General features: G+C 32.1%; 1 protein-coding gene across 1 annotated transcript in view; it reads left to right on the top strand.

Annotated features, from left to right (window-relative positions):
• LOC127716709 (uncharacterized) overlaps positions 1-15,248 on the top strand; it is a 112,682-nt gene that overhangs the window by 86,674 nt on the left and 10,760 nt on the right. The window contains exons 16-23 of the mRNA XM_052222959.1: positions 1,887-2,018; positions 3,283-3,429; positions 7,742-7,982; positions 8,583-8,715; positions 10,053-10,291; positions 12,605-12,729; positions 13,234-13,478; positions 13,915-14,115. Of these exons, the coding sequence (XP_052078919.1) occupies positions 1,887-2,018; positions 3,283-3,429; positions 7,742-7,982; positions 8,583-8,715; positions 10,053-10,291; positions 12,605-12,729; positions 13,234-13,478; positions 13,915-14,115 (1,463 nt within the window). The remainder of the gene's footprint in view (positions 1-1,886; positions 2,019-3,282; positions 3,430-7,741; positions 7,983-8,582; positions 8,716-10,052; positions 10,292-12,604; positions 12,730-13,233; positions 13,479-13,914; positions 14,116-15,248) is intronic.

Here is a 15,248-nt window from a genome sequence, read left to right as displayed (position 1 = left end):
CAATAAAACTAAACAAACATAAAAAAAAAATAAGAAGGAATGCTACATAAATCTGACTGATTAAAGCTTTTTAAATAATGAAAAGTTTTAGTCAATGGATATAAAAAACATAAATTTCAATAAATTAACTTAACATGAGTACTGTGAAGACCATTTTCAAATATACATCAGATATACATGTATTTAATTAAGTAACATGTATTTAGTCACTGAGCAAGTCTTTATATATTTTAATCGGAATATATTCTGATTTTATTCTATTCTCTCCTATGTCTTTTTATGTTTCAAAACAATATTAAATGTTATATAACATGTCTTGGGAATTGATGATATTGCCAATTGATGGTTTCACAGACACAATCCTTTTAATCTATTGAACTAATATTATGGCTTTGATCATACTGTCAAAAGACACAATGCCTGTCAGCAAACGATAAATTCATTCCATACAGTAAAGGAAAATCGATGAATTAAAGCATAACTCTCCTGGAAAAAAAAACACAACACGAAAAAACACATTAACTCAGGTGAAAATCAAAGAATTATACAAACATTACTGAATGGATATACTTGCTGATGTATCAAACACTTTAAAACTGTTTAATGGTACAGTTCAGAAATTCAACACTTGTCCTTATAAATTACCTCAGTATCTTATCCATGAAGTCTTTACTAGCTTGAACATCCAAATATGGTACATTCCCATTAAGTAACACAATTTTCTATTCTGAAAGCAGAAAACTTGTCTTTTTAATGGGTGAAATTATGCTCCTTTAAAAAACTTTTATGGATGCATATTTTAAGGATCATATATATGTTTCTGTCAGCTCAATATTTTCTCTGTCAATTAAATAAATACATTTTAAGGGGGTAGACAGCATTAAAATAAAAATAAGGAGATGTGGTATGATTGCTAATGTGCCAAAAACCTAAGGACAAGGGTGTAAACAACTATAGGTTATTGTACAGCCTTCAACAATGAGCTGAAGTAATGAATGTAAGCCTTCAACATTGAGCAAAACCCATACCATATGGTTAGCTGTAAAATGCCTGTACATGTCAAAATGTGAAACAATACAAATGAGAAAACCATGAGTCTGATAATGATAAAACAATTAATGAAACACAAATATGGCAGACAATAACAAACTACAACCACTGAATAACTGGCTCCTGACTTGGGACAGCCACATAAAAACTTTTGCAGGGTCAAACCTGCCTGACTTTGGGGACAGCCACATAAAGACTGTTGCAGGGTTAACCCTGCCTAACTTAGGACAGCCACATAAAGGCTGTTGCAGGAATAAATCTGCCCGACTTGGAACAGCCACACAAAGACTGTTGCAGGATTAAACTTGCCCAACTTGGGACAGCCACATAAAGACTGTTGCAGGGTTTAACCTGCTTGACTTGGGACAGCCACATAAAGACTGTTGCAGAGTTAAACCTGCCTTAATTAGGATAGCCACATAAAGACTGTTGCAGGGTTAAACCTGCCTAACTTGGGACATCCACTTAAAGACTGTTGCAGGGTTAAACCTGCCTGACTTGGGACAGCCACACAAAGACTGTTGCAGGGTTAAACCTGCATGACTTGGGACAGCCACAAAAAGACTGTTGCAGGGTTAAACCTGCCTGACTTGGGACAGCCACATAAAGACTGTTGCAGGTTTAAACCTGCCTGACTTGGGATAGCTACATAAAGACTGTTGCAGGGTTAAACCTGTCTGACTTGGGATAGCCACATAAAGACTGTTGCAGGGTTAAACCTGTTTGTGATTGTTCATTATTAAAAGCACTATTCAGATGCTTAAGGTTAAGTGCCTGTAGGGATCTTTTTTGTTTTGTCATGAATTAATACACCTTATCCTTTTCTTCTATTTTAGGTGCATTTTTTATTCCCTATATAATTATGTTAGTGACATGTGGAATACCATTAGTGTTCATGGAATTAGCATTTGGACAATATGCCAGTTTAGGTCCAGTTACTGTATGGAGAGCAGTTCCACTATTTAAAGGTAGAATATATTGGTTAGACATTTCAGTGAAAGTCAATTATGAATTCATAAATATTCGTCATGTTATTACCAAACCAGCAATGGTAACAGTGTGGACATTCCAATGTTTACAAATAAAATACATTGGTTAGACATTTAAGTAAAAGAAAATTATGAAACCAGCAAAACACTGTCTGAAATCTGAAACTTCTCTTAAATCTGAAACTTCTCTTAAATCCGTTTAGTTTTTAGATGCTTAGAGTCTGAATATTGTAGAAAGAGAGATGAGGTAGATGTATATGAAACAATATTTCCATAATATGTATGCGAAAATGTATGAAGTTTTGATTATTAAGCTAAAATAATGAAATTCAAGTTCAGTGAGTTGGCCTTTTAACTAAAATTGCTGAAAACATCCTAACAATACAATATAGAAATAAGGCGATGTGGTATGATTGCAAATGAGACAACTATATCCACCAGAGACCAAAGGCTGGGGATGTAAGCAATTAAAGGTCACTGTATGACCTTCAATAATGAGCAAAACCCATACAATATGATAAGCTATGAAATTTCTGGCATGATAAAATGTGGAACAATTCAGAAGAAAAAAAAAAGCAACAGTCTGATCTATGCTCAAAACAAATATGGAAGACAACAACCACTGACATAGGACATTCACATAAAGAATATGGCAGGTTTTAAAACATTTGTGAGTACCCTCCTTACTTACCTGTGGTGTACAGCACAACACAAGAACAAACTCTAACTTGAGTGTACCTAAATTGCACCTATTTTGACAGTTTTTTCACCTAAGTTTATTTATGATACAGACAAAAGTTTCCATTCTGTGTTTATTTTGTAGATGTATCCTTATTGCTCATTTTTAAAAGTAGACTTTTTGTGGACGTCAATACGTTTCCGTAGATTTACTTTTTCCAGTGAATACTTCATATGTTGATAAATACTGTGAACATTTTGTGTGTATTTAAATATATTTAGCTATGTTGAAAGAAGTGCATAATGTCAAATCATAAATATACAAATTGTTTAGTCTCTTAGAAAACTTGTACGATTTCTGCTGCTATTTTTGCTAAATGGTTGCAATTTGGGTACTGTGACGTTAAAGTTTAGCCTGACTAATCAGATTGGTATGTAGCACAACAACAAAATTAACAAATAGACAAAAAACACAAAGTACCAATCTAAGTGTACTTTTAACATGTTTTCATTCTGAAAATGATACAAAGTTGAGTTTAAGAATTAAAAATTGCTCTTTTTTCAGGCATTGGTATGGCAATGGTTCTATCAAGCTTTGTTGTGTCTATCTATTACAACATGGTGAATGCTTGGGCAGTTCATTATCTGTTTTCTTCCATGACAGCTACACTTCCTTGGTTTAATTGTGGAAATGACTGGAACAATCCAAACAGTAAGTAACAACTCTCTTCTATGGAATTAGTTTAGAACTTTTATTATAAAATAATGCTATTCCTGACTTAAAAATTTGTGATTTACAGTCAAAATGCTATAATGGTCACTTCCATTAAGCAAAATACTGTCTTGTTGGATGACCCTCTTCTTGTCCCATTGTAAGGAATACTTATGCATTTTGAATTTAAATTCAAAGACCACCTCTCTTATGAGGTCAGTTTTCTTTGGTCCTGAGATGAATCTGTATATGCAGGTTTGACCTTATTACCAATTTGTGTGAATTTTTTTAGATTTTTATTTTCAAACCCTTTCATGTTTTCATTTGACCTTTAATTAAAAGCAAAAACTAGGATCAGCATATGGTTTAACTTGAGAAATGATGGATGGATTTATTGAAGGTTTCTTATTTTCTTTCTGAAAGATAATTGTCCACACCAAATCGTTTGTTGATTTTTAAGTCCACTTTTAGTGACCTTGGGTATATCATAATGGCCAGTTTTGTATGGCGGAGGAAGCCTTGAGTACCTGGAGAGAACACCAAAAATTGATAAGGGGGTTAAATTTTCCAGTAATTATTTTTTCAGAAATGCCTGTTCTCAGCCTGAATGATCAGTTGCCTCATTTTATTTTGCCACACAGTAAGGAGTTATAGGATTCTAGATACAGAATAAAACTTTCTAAAAATGTCTGCAATGAAAAATATGAGATTGATATGAGTATGTTTAGCAGATTGAATTAAATTGAAAATCATAAAAGGTATAACCCAAACTAGATGCACTTAAAATGTTTTTGGCTAAAGTTATTTCAAAGTAGTCTAGTTTAAGAAAGAGACTACATTATAAAAAGTTAATGTAGGTATTTATGGCAGTAGTATTGTTTGGGAAAGCAAAACTATATCGAGAAGGCACCATATAATCTTATTTTTTTCAACTTTCCCCATAGCATTGTCATAGACATGACTATGATGACTTAATTTCAAGAGCAACAAAACTGAATTTACATATTTTTATGCCCCATTTATGGGCATATGTTTTTCGGTCTGTGTGTCCGTTCATTCGTCCGTCCGTCCGTCTGTCCCGCTTCAGGTTAAAGTTTTTGGTCAAGGTAGTTTTTGATGAAGTTGAAGTCCAATCAACTTGAAACTTAGTACACATGTTTCCTATGATATGATCTTTCTAATTTTAATGCCAATTTAGAGTTTTGACCCCAATTTCACTGTCCACTGGACAGAGAAAATGATAGTGCAAGTGGGGCATCCATGTACTATGGACACATTCTTGTTTTTATAGTCATGATAAGAGTTTTAGAATCCAATTCATCTTAGTCGTAATACTTTCAGAGGTATCTTTCTCACATTAAGAAAGGGAAAATCTTGAAGTTCTAAAAAATTCTTTTGCTGAGCATCTGAGAGAAAAGATTTGAAACAGTATGCCTACTTAACAATTTGCTTAAGTTTAAGTTTCAGTTGTTTTTATTGATTTAAATGGAATTTTGCTAGAAAATGCATATGACACATTATCTCTAAATATGACAACCGATTTTATTTGGACTGATATAAATCATACTATTAGTCCAGTATAGTAGTCTAATCACTAGACCAAAAGTAGCATCATGCCAATATTTTGTCAAACTTACTACCATAAATCTTTTTAACAAACCAAAACTTGAAACATTGATTGTCCACAGTCCTTAGAAATACTTGTCAAAATACGATTAAAGCTGATTTGATATATAGGTCAAAATATGGGAAAATGGACAAGTAAATATTGTGGTACTTCAAAATAATGATGCATTATTCCCTCTTTACAAGGAATACTTTTTTTTTATTTAATCAATAGTTTACTATGGATAATAGAAATGTTTATCAAGTGTTGAAACAATTATCAGAGAAATCATGAGTGTTCGATTTGTTTGAAGGGTTTGTTTGTTATGTATCTTAGTTAATTTGATAGGATAAAACATATATATTCATTCTGAAGATTTAACACATTAAAGTGTACTATTGAACTTGAAAACTACTCAAACTATCTGATTTTCAGTATCAAATGTTGAATCGATGTACTCTAATAAAACAATGAAATATTTATATTTAGTTCAATTCATGGCCTTTTTAAGATTTATACAGCCAAGACTTGACAGTAAATTCATTAGAATGATGAAATTTTGACTTTGACTTTTAGATGCTTACACTACTGTTGCCCATAAAGATATTTAAACAGAAAGTGTACTTTGTGATTATATATTCTTTGGCAAATAAAAAATTATGGAAAAGCTATTGCTCTTTGTTAATTTACCTAAAAAATTCTTAAAACAGAATTTTTTTGCACAGAATCTGACAAATCTTGCTTTTGACATCACAGTCAAATAGTGTCATTAATAAAGCTTGGCTGATATTCAAATTGTTGTATGCCCCTGCCGTAGGCAATGGGGGCATTAAGTGTTACCCTTGACCGTCCATCTTTCCGTCTATCCCATTTTCGTCTCCACACTCTAACTTAAGTTTTCCGCATGCAAATTTAATGAAACTCATACACAATGCTAAGAACCACAACACACCATCAGAGTTCCAATTTGGGCAGTGAATCATTTACCGTTCTAGAGTTATGCCCCTTTTTAACTTGGAAAATTGCAAAGCTTGATTGGGGGCATTCGTGTCCTCAGACACATTCCTCTTTTATCTGAAAAGCCTTTCTTTTGATAATAAAAAAAATGTGAAAAGTAATGCACTGCTTCAATTTTCAGTTAATATACAGGGTCAAATACTGTGGATTCCTTTATTTTCATCAGTACCAATTTTTGTGGTTTGATGAAAACTTGAATATTTGATATTTGATTTCATGGTTTTGCCATACAAATCTTTAGAAAATTTGTTATACGTTGAAAAATTTTAGATTTGTGGTTCACCTGTGTCCACAAAACCCACGAAAACTGGTATTATACGAATAATGAATCCTAAGAACCATAAATGTATCTTCACTTATATTTCTCAATTAGAGTATTTAATTGGTATTTAAAACATTCAATAGATTATTTTATTAATTGAAATATGTTATTAACGAGTAAATTTATAATTGTCAACAAATTCTCAAAATATGAAGAATGCTATAAATATTAAACAATGCTCTTAAATTTAAATTGATTTTTGACAATTTTAGTACAGGATTCATTATTTTTCTAAAATTTGGCAATAGACATAACGTAATTTTAGTGTTATTGAGTGTTATAAATTAATATATTGTGTATGAATCTTTAATTTTTCATTTCTTTGGATGGAAAGATACCAATATTCGCTGAGTGTTGTAATATTAACCGATTTAGAACAGAAATTACGAGACAAATAGTTTGAGTTATCTAATGTATATTGATCCTTACGGAACAAGGTTTTCATAGCAGTGAGTGGTTTAATTATTTCTCATAAATATTAAATAGATTTTTTAATTGTTCAGTTTTTGAAATGTTCTCAATTTAAATGTTTTGGCATGAGGTTTTACAAATTTAAAGATATTTGTTTGTCTATTTAAACCAAAAGTTTTCTAAAAGCTTTTAATTGTTTGAGAATTGTTGACAACTTGAAGCTTCATAGTGAAAACAATAGTTAACTGTGGCTTTTCAAAGCCAGGTATTAGACATGGAGAAGTTGCCGTTGTTATTGTATAACAACAGCTAATTATTTGAAGCACCATAGAACAAAATAGCAACTGTTTATTGTGGCTTTTCAAAGCTAGGTATTCAACATTAATTGGTTTAAACTGTTTACTGTTGTATGACAAAAAGTAGTTCTTGTACCATTTGATATTATTTGATAAAAAATGATCTCTTTAAAACACACAGTCTGTGTCTTTGCTTCACTGATAATGATGCAACAGCATCATTTTACTTCCTGTTGTGAAGATTTTTTGGGATCATGAGGTTTTGTTGTAATGATAAACACTCAAAATAATTTAGAGGCAGTAATTTCATTGGTTGAGGTAATTGTTATTAAAACAGAAAATCAATGGCTCTTGCAGAGGCTTGTTTGCAAAGCATGAAGGCAGGATCTGTTAAATTGGAATAAATCAAAGTACTGAAGTACTGAACATCGGATGACCGCAAGTTCTGGTGGATAGTCACAGGCAAAAACTCAAGTCACGTGGGTAGAAATGTCTGTGGCAACATAACACCAGAATGCCCTCAAGGGCATCTGCTGTAAAAATGAGTACATGAGATTCATGAATGTGATGTATTTACCTCATGTCATCCCGCTTGCTCTGATCTATAAATAACATTGAAATGTTCCCGATGTTATTCTCTAGTATATTTTTCTTTTGCAGGATGTAGTAAGAACATATTTGAAGTTAGTAATTGTTCATATTTCAACAGTTCATATGTATACCAGAACCAGTTTCAAAATCATTCCTGTTTCCCTGTCCTTGCAAACTGTTCTCTGTACAGCCAGAATGAGACAAAATTAGTAACAGATTGCATAACAGAATTAAGACGAGAGTTTGGTGCTGTTGTCCTAACAACAGATCGTCATACAAAGTTGACAACTCCAAGTGAGGAATATTTTTAGTAAGTAGTGGTTTAGCTTTTTCTAATACATAAATCTATTGCATATATTTATTTCTTTGTGAAAAAAAAGCTTCATTGGGTCATTTGTAAAAGTTGATATTTAAAGAGTAACAAAGAGACCACAAAGGGAAACTCAAATAATGGACTTGTCCCCTGTTCATCTGCTTTAACAGACATAAGAAAAAAAAGTACAAACATTCTTCTTCCCCTCTTACTTTTGATTGTCAAGGAAGACATATATGTAAATAGTTTCTGTAGAATGTTAATTGAATTGACCAATAATAAAATTTATATTTCTCAATTAGCTGTTGACAATGCTTGATAAAATCTTAAATTGATGAATTAAAATATTAATTCATGATATGAAATCACTACACACAATTGACAAAACCAAAAGAATAGGAACAGCATATTTATTGCTGTTCTTCATCTTAATATCATATTGAGGCTTTCCTGATGAAGGTAAAACCAGAAAATCTCTTTGTACATATTAAAATTATGAAGTTTTATTTTCATTTTCAACACGAAGAAAAGGCTCATTCCTCACAAGTTTTTTTTATGTTTATTCATAATTTTTTATTCACTGTTTCTATTTTTCAGTAACAGAGTTTTGAATGTATCTGGAAGTCTTAGTAATGTTGGGGGTATCCAGTGGGAGCTTGCATTATGTCTGTTACTCTGTTGGGTGGTTGTGTTTGTATGTCTGGTTAGAGGAATCAGAACCTCAGGAAAAGTAAGTATATCTTATATTCTCCCTCACTACGTTTGTCCGAATAAAAAGTAATTATATTCTATGGCCTTAGTAAAGGGCAAAGATCTAATGTAGCTGTGCTACTCGCTTTAACCTTTAATTCTATATCTTATGTATCAAATACATGTACAAACACAATAAGAATAGTAATCATAATTACAAATACAAATTCACATCAAATTATTCGTGAATACATGTGTCTCATACGTATGTCTATTAACTTTAGGCTATAGCGAGAGTCGATGATCAGAAAGATGACCGCACAGGTTTTAAGTGCAAACAAATGGTCACATGTCATGAATATTCATGAGCGGACAACGAACTAAATCTTATTTATAAAACTCCTCAGATGATTGGTTGGTGTTTAACCCCACTTTAAGCATGCCTCGCTATATCTTGACAGCCAGTTTTAATTGGTGGAGGAAGTCTGAATACCCTGAGAAAACCTGTGATCTTTGGCAGGAAAACTGACAATCCTAGTCAATTTAGATAGGGGTCAAATTCACCTTGCCACAAGTGTTGTTCAAACTCATAACCTCAGTGTTTAAAATACTTGACATATAAATAAAGATGATTAGTTGATGTCAATAAATTTGAACAAACCAACACCATTAATATACCAAAAATAGAGACCTGGATGTAACCAAGTTTATATATTTCCATCCTTCATATACATCTACCACAAAATTTGAGTGTATTATGTGTTATATTATTTTGGCTTGAAATCATCTGCATCTTACTAGTCTTAGGAAAGAAGCTGGGTTTTATGGACACATTGTAAAATTTGTTTTTTTAATATAAAGATGTTTATTTAGATTTTGCTTCTTTTTTTTTTTTAAATCTTTTTAAAAGAAAATAGCATTTTATAAATTTGATGGGTTCAAAGCCCTTTCTGGATTTACCTTCATGTGAAGGTCTCATCCCTTAAACTTGAAAGCTGAATGATGTATAACTTCTTTAACTTCTGCTCATAATAGAAACATGATATAATGAAAATTGATAACCCGGCAAGGGTATGGAGTTTGATTTTTTGCAATATGTTCAAGTTTTAAATTTATCTTGATTGATTGATTCATTGTTGACTTCTCAACATCCAGTTGAAATTGATCTTGACCGAATTAATTTCTCACAATGAAATTTATAACAGCTCTCTCTTCTTTTTTAAGGAATTTGCTTTCAAAGAACCAATTGAAGTAAAATAAAGAATTAAGGGCAGCATATTTCAATAATTGTTCAAATTTTTGCAGATAGGGTATTTTGTTGTAACGTTTCCCATGGTATTTAAATGATCTTAAATATAATTGTTCAAATTTTTGTAGATTGCATATTTTGTTGTTACCTTTCCTATGGTAATTATGATGGTCCTGTTAGTACGAGCATTAATGATGGAAGGTAATATCAAAGGAATCAAGTTCTATGTCACGCCCAAGTGGGAGAAGTTAAAAGAACCAAAAGTATGGGCAGACGCTGCAGTACAGGTGTTCTTCTCATTGTCAGCTTGTATGGGAGGATTAACTACACTTGCCAGTTATAATAAATTTCACAATAACATATATAGGTAAGTGACATTTATGGATTAAGATTATGTACATTTGGGGTACATAATTGATTTTAGTAAAAGAAGTAAAAGAAAAGCTTCTGCATCCCATTTTACAAACTATTTTATGACAGAAATACTTGTAAGAAAAGAACGTTACACTTCAGTATATCATTTAGGTTTTTTTGCAAAAAGAGCCCCTGGGTTTTATATCCACAACAAAATTTTGACATCTTTTTTTGAAATAAAGGAGTAGACTTATAAAGTGTCACTATCAGCCAAGAAGTTCATGAAATTAAAGTTTTGTAGTTTAGACAATATTGACCAAATTCAAGGATCATAATTATAACAGATTGTTTATTGACCGATCCGCATAATGTTTTACGTACAATTTGTAGAGTGCTGGCTAGCAATAACTTTTTACATACAATTTGTAGGATGATGGCTAGCCATAATTTTGTCTCGATTTGATGGAGTCAAAAAGTGAGACATAGGTATCTTGTTTCCTGCGGCGGTGGCATAAATAATGTATTAGTTTGTGATTAGGTTAGTTTTATGGGGAACCACTAGTGGTAGGTCAATGATATTTGGTATGCAGTTGTATTAGCATTGGCAAATCTCATTTCCATGGAGATTGTTTGGCTCCGCTCCCTCAGTCCTGGTCTATTGACTTGGAAACTTTTGCTTAGGTACGTTACATGTATTAGTTTGTGATTTAAGGTCAGTTTATAGGGAACCACTAGTGGTAGGTCAATGATATTTGGTATTTAGTTATACTAGCATTGGCAAATCTCATTTCCATAGAAATTGTTTGGCCCCTCCCCCTCAGTCATGGTCTATTGACTTTGAAACTTTTGCTTAGTTTACATGTATTAGTTTATGATTACATCAGTTATTTGGAAACCACTATGGGTAGGTCAATGATATTTGGTATGCATATGTATTAGCTTTGGCACATCTCATTTCCATGGAGATTTTTTTTGGCCTTGTATCTGCAGTCATGGTTCATGGACTTTAAATATTTGACATAACTTAGATATTAAAGTATTGCTATTTTGATTTCAACATTTGCATTTTACTATCAAAATAACAAAAAGGGGAGACATATCTCTGTGTTAACAGTTTATTTACATATCAATTTGTATAGTGATGGCTAGCCATAATGTTTCACATATCAATCTGTATAGTGATGGCTAGCCATAATGTTTCACATATTAATTTGTTGATTGATTGCTTAGGCTATAAATGTTCACATATCAATTTGTCGGGTGATGGCTTAGTCTATAACCTTTCACATATCAATTTGTAGGGTGATGACTAGCCATAACGTTTTACATACCATTAGTAGGGTGATGGCTAGCCATAACTTTATACATAGAATTTGTAGGTTGATGGCTAGCCATAACTTTTTACATAGAATGTGTAGGGTGTTGGCTAGCCATATCTTTTACATAGAATTTGTAGGGTGATGGCTAGCCATAACTTTTTGCATACAATTTGTAGGTAGATGGCTATAGCCACAACTTTTTACATAGAATTTGTAGGGTATGTGGCTAGCCATAATTTTTGGCATACAGTTTGTAGGGTGATGGTTAGCCATAACTTTTACATAGAATGTGAAGTTGATAACTAGCCATAACTTTTTACATAGAATTTGTAGGGTGATGGTTAGCAATAACTTTTACATATCAATTTGTAGGGTGATGGCTAGCCATAGCTTTTTACATACAATTTGTAGGGTGATGGCTATCCATAACTTTTTACATAGAATTTGTAGGGTGGTGGCTAGCCATAACTTTTTACATAGAATTTGTAGGGTGATGGCTAGCCATAACTTTTTCATAGAATTTGTAGGGTGATGGCTAGCCATAACTTTTTACATAAAATTTGTAGGTGATGGCTAGCAATACATTTTATTATTACATTGAAATTATAGGGTGATGGCTAGCCATAACATTTTACATAAAATAGGGTGATGGCTAGCCATAACTTTTTACATACAATTTGTAAGGGTGATGGTTAGCCATAACTTTCTATATACAATTTGTAGGGTGATGGATAGCAATAACTTTTACATACAATTTGTAGAGTGATGACTAGCCATAACTTTGTTTATACAATTTATAAAGGTGATGACTGATCATATCTTTTCTACTTTATACTCCACAGACTTGCACATGCTTGTTTTGACAACAATCTATGGAAGAACAAATGATTACACTGGCTTAGTTATTCATTATTCTTATATATAATGATTTAATACATTGGTTCATATTTCAAGCAAATTTTGAAATATTTTTTACCCTCATGAGTATATTACTGTACTGCTTTCAGTGATGCAATATTGGTGTGTTTAGGAGATACACTAGTTAGTGTGTTAGCTGGATTCTCCATGTTTGCAATGCTTGGAGTACTAAGTCATGAACTAGGTGCAGATATTGAAAATGTCATTCAATCTGGTGAGTGTTCTAGTTTTCCTTGATATAAAAATAAAAGGATGTGGTATGGTTGCCAATGTGACAACTACCCAACTGAAACTAAATGACAGATATATAGATGTTAGCAACTATAGGTCACTGTACAGCTTCAGTAATGAGCAAAAACCCTTACTTTATAGTATATAAGCTATAAATGGTTCTGACTCGCCAAATTATGAAACATTTTTTAACCAGAAAAACAACAGTCTGATTTATGGTCTAAACAGCTAAACCAAAAACAAATATGACAAGACAGCAACCAATGACAACATATGTAATGAAGGCTTCTGGGATTCAATTTATTAAAGCATCAACTATGTGGGCAGAAATTATTTTCACTATATAAAACATATATTCTTCAGTGTGATAAGAAATAACAAAAGCAATTAAAATACACTTACAAAATTCATCTTTAATTATATTTCCATAACAAATTCTGTAAGATTAATGTAATTATATAAGAATTGTATTTATTTTCTATTTCAGATATAGGACTAACATTTATAGTAAATCCAGAAGCCATGTCATATTTTCCTATTTCTCCATTATGGTCCATTTTATTTTTCCTCATGATTGTCATGCTGGGGATCAGTACACAGTTTGTTAATGTAGAAACTGTAATCACAGCCATCATTGATGAAAATATAACTCTCTTCAGACGAAGGAGGATTGCTGTTTTATTTGTTGTCTGTTCATCATTATTTCTACTTGGTCTTCCTTTAACCACACAGGTAATTAGCATGCTTTTAGGCATTCTTAAGCACATTATTTTAAACAGGTTATTGATCTGTTTTAAAATTGAGCCACTGGCCATGCATTATTATTGAAAGACAAATAATTATTTTGTCAGAAGGCATATCTTTGATCAAAATAAAGGTCTATATATGAAATTGATTTGGTACGGAAATTTAAAACAACAACCTTTACATAGATTAAATGTTTTTCAAAAGAGTATTTGTTACACTTCAATATAAGGAAAAAATTACAAAAAAAATACTGTTAACCTACTTTTCATGCATGACTGTCCTAATCTGTACAACTTAATTATATAGGATATTGTGGCTTATCTGACTGAAATTATAAAACAGGTAATGTTTCAAGCTGTTGCTCGCACCTATCCTGTTTTACCTTTGAAATAGGAAATGATTTCAAACATATCTTTTTCAGAGTGGTTTGTACATATTACGTGTTATAGATGAATACGTAGCAGGATTCCCAATCATGGTTACTGGTATATTTATGTGTATATCCATTGGCTGGTTTTATGGTGTAAAACAGTTTTCTGCCAATATAAAACATATGATTGGTCATCACACAGGCTACTGGTGGCATGCCTTGTGGTGTGTCATAACTCCATTGATTATACTGGTACGTATTAATAATTCTTATATAATTTGCATATCTACAAATACTTGAATATAATTGGTTTATTAAATTTTTTTTTTTGGTATATAATTCAATAAACTACTTTTGTAACATTCATTACCGCTATGACGATTTCACTTTGATATATTCATGCATAAGATATCGAAATAAAATCCTGGGGTTCCAAGAAAACTGAAATTGAAAGAACTAAATTGGAAAATGGGAAATACCAACTTCTGATTGGAAAATGTGAGACAAATATTTCGTCCAATTATGGTACTGCAGTAGTGTTTCAAACATCCATAATAAGATATTCAAATGTCTAATTTTATAGTTACTTAGGGTATTTAAAAAAAGAACTGCCATGTTTTGACATTGGATAAAGTTGTTTCTCATGTTATATACAAAGGGAGATATTTGGTCAATGTCATAGTTGACATTTTTCACTGAAACAGCCTGAGACTATTATGTAATTCATTCAGCAGTTAAATTAAGATAATGTTGAAAGGACTGAAGTTTAATATTTTAAAATTTAATCTGAGTGGCCATTTGTCAGTCTTCAGTATATCACTCATCCATCTAATGACTCTTATTTAATTCATTCAAAAGAGATAATTTTCTTGCATTCCATGAATTTAAAAGATAGGGGCATGTAAAATTGTATAATGATGGAGTTTGTTTTGCTTTTTTTGTTGCATATAACATATTACTGTTATAATTTCTTTACATTTATACAAGGCCCTCAGAATCTGAGTTGCCTTGGTTAGATTTTAATATATTTTAGTAATATTCATGTATTTTTAGCTCACCTGGCCCGAAGGGCCAAGTGAGCTTTTCGCATCACTTGGCGTCCGTCGTCCGTCGTTGTTACCTTTTTACAAAAATCTTCTCCTCTGAAACCACTTTGCCAAATTTTACCAAACTTGACCACAATCATTATTATACCCCACGCAACGAGTTGCGGAGGGTATAATGTTTTTGACCCATCCGTCTGTCCGTCTGTCCGTCCGTCTGTCTGTCCGTCCGTCAGTCCGTCAGTCCTGTTTCTTGTCATCGCAACTCCTCTCAAAACACACAACATAATTTAATGAAACCTTTTTAGATAATAAGGACATACCATGTAGTTGTGCATATCG

The sequence above is a fragment of the Mytilus californianus genome, unplaced genomic scaffold, assembly GCF_021869535.1.
Source record: "Mytilus californianus isolate M0D057914Y unplaced genomic scaffold, xbMytCali1.0.p SCAF_9, whole genome shotgun sequence".
Taxonomy (NCBI): Eukaryota; Metazoa; Mollusca; class Bivalvia; order Mytilida; family Mytilidae; genus Mytilus; species Mytilus californianus.
Note: the sequence above shows the minus strand (reverse complement) of the source record. Positions and strands in the feature narration are given on the sequence as shown.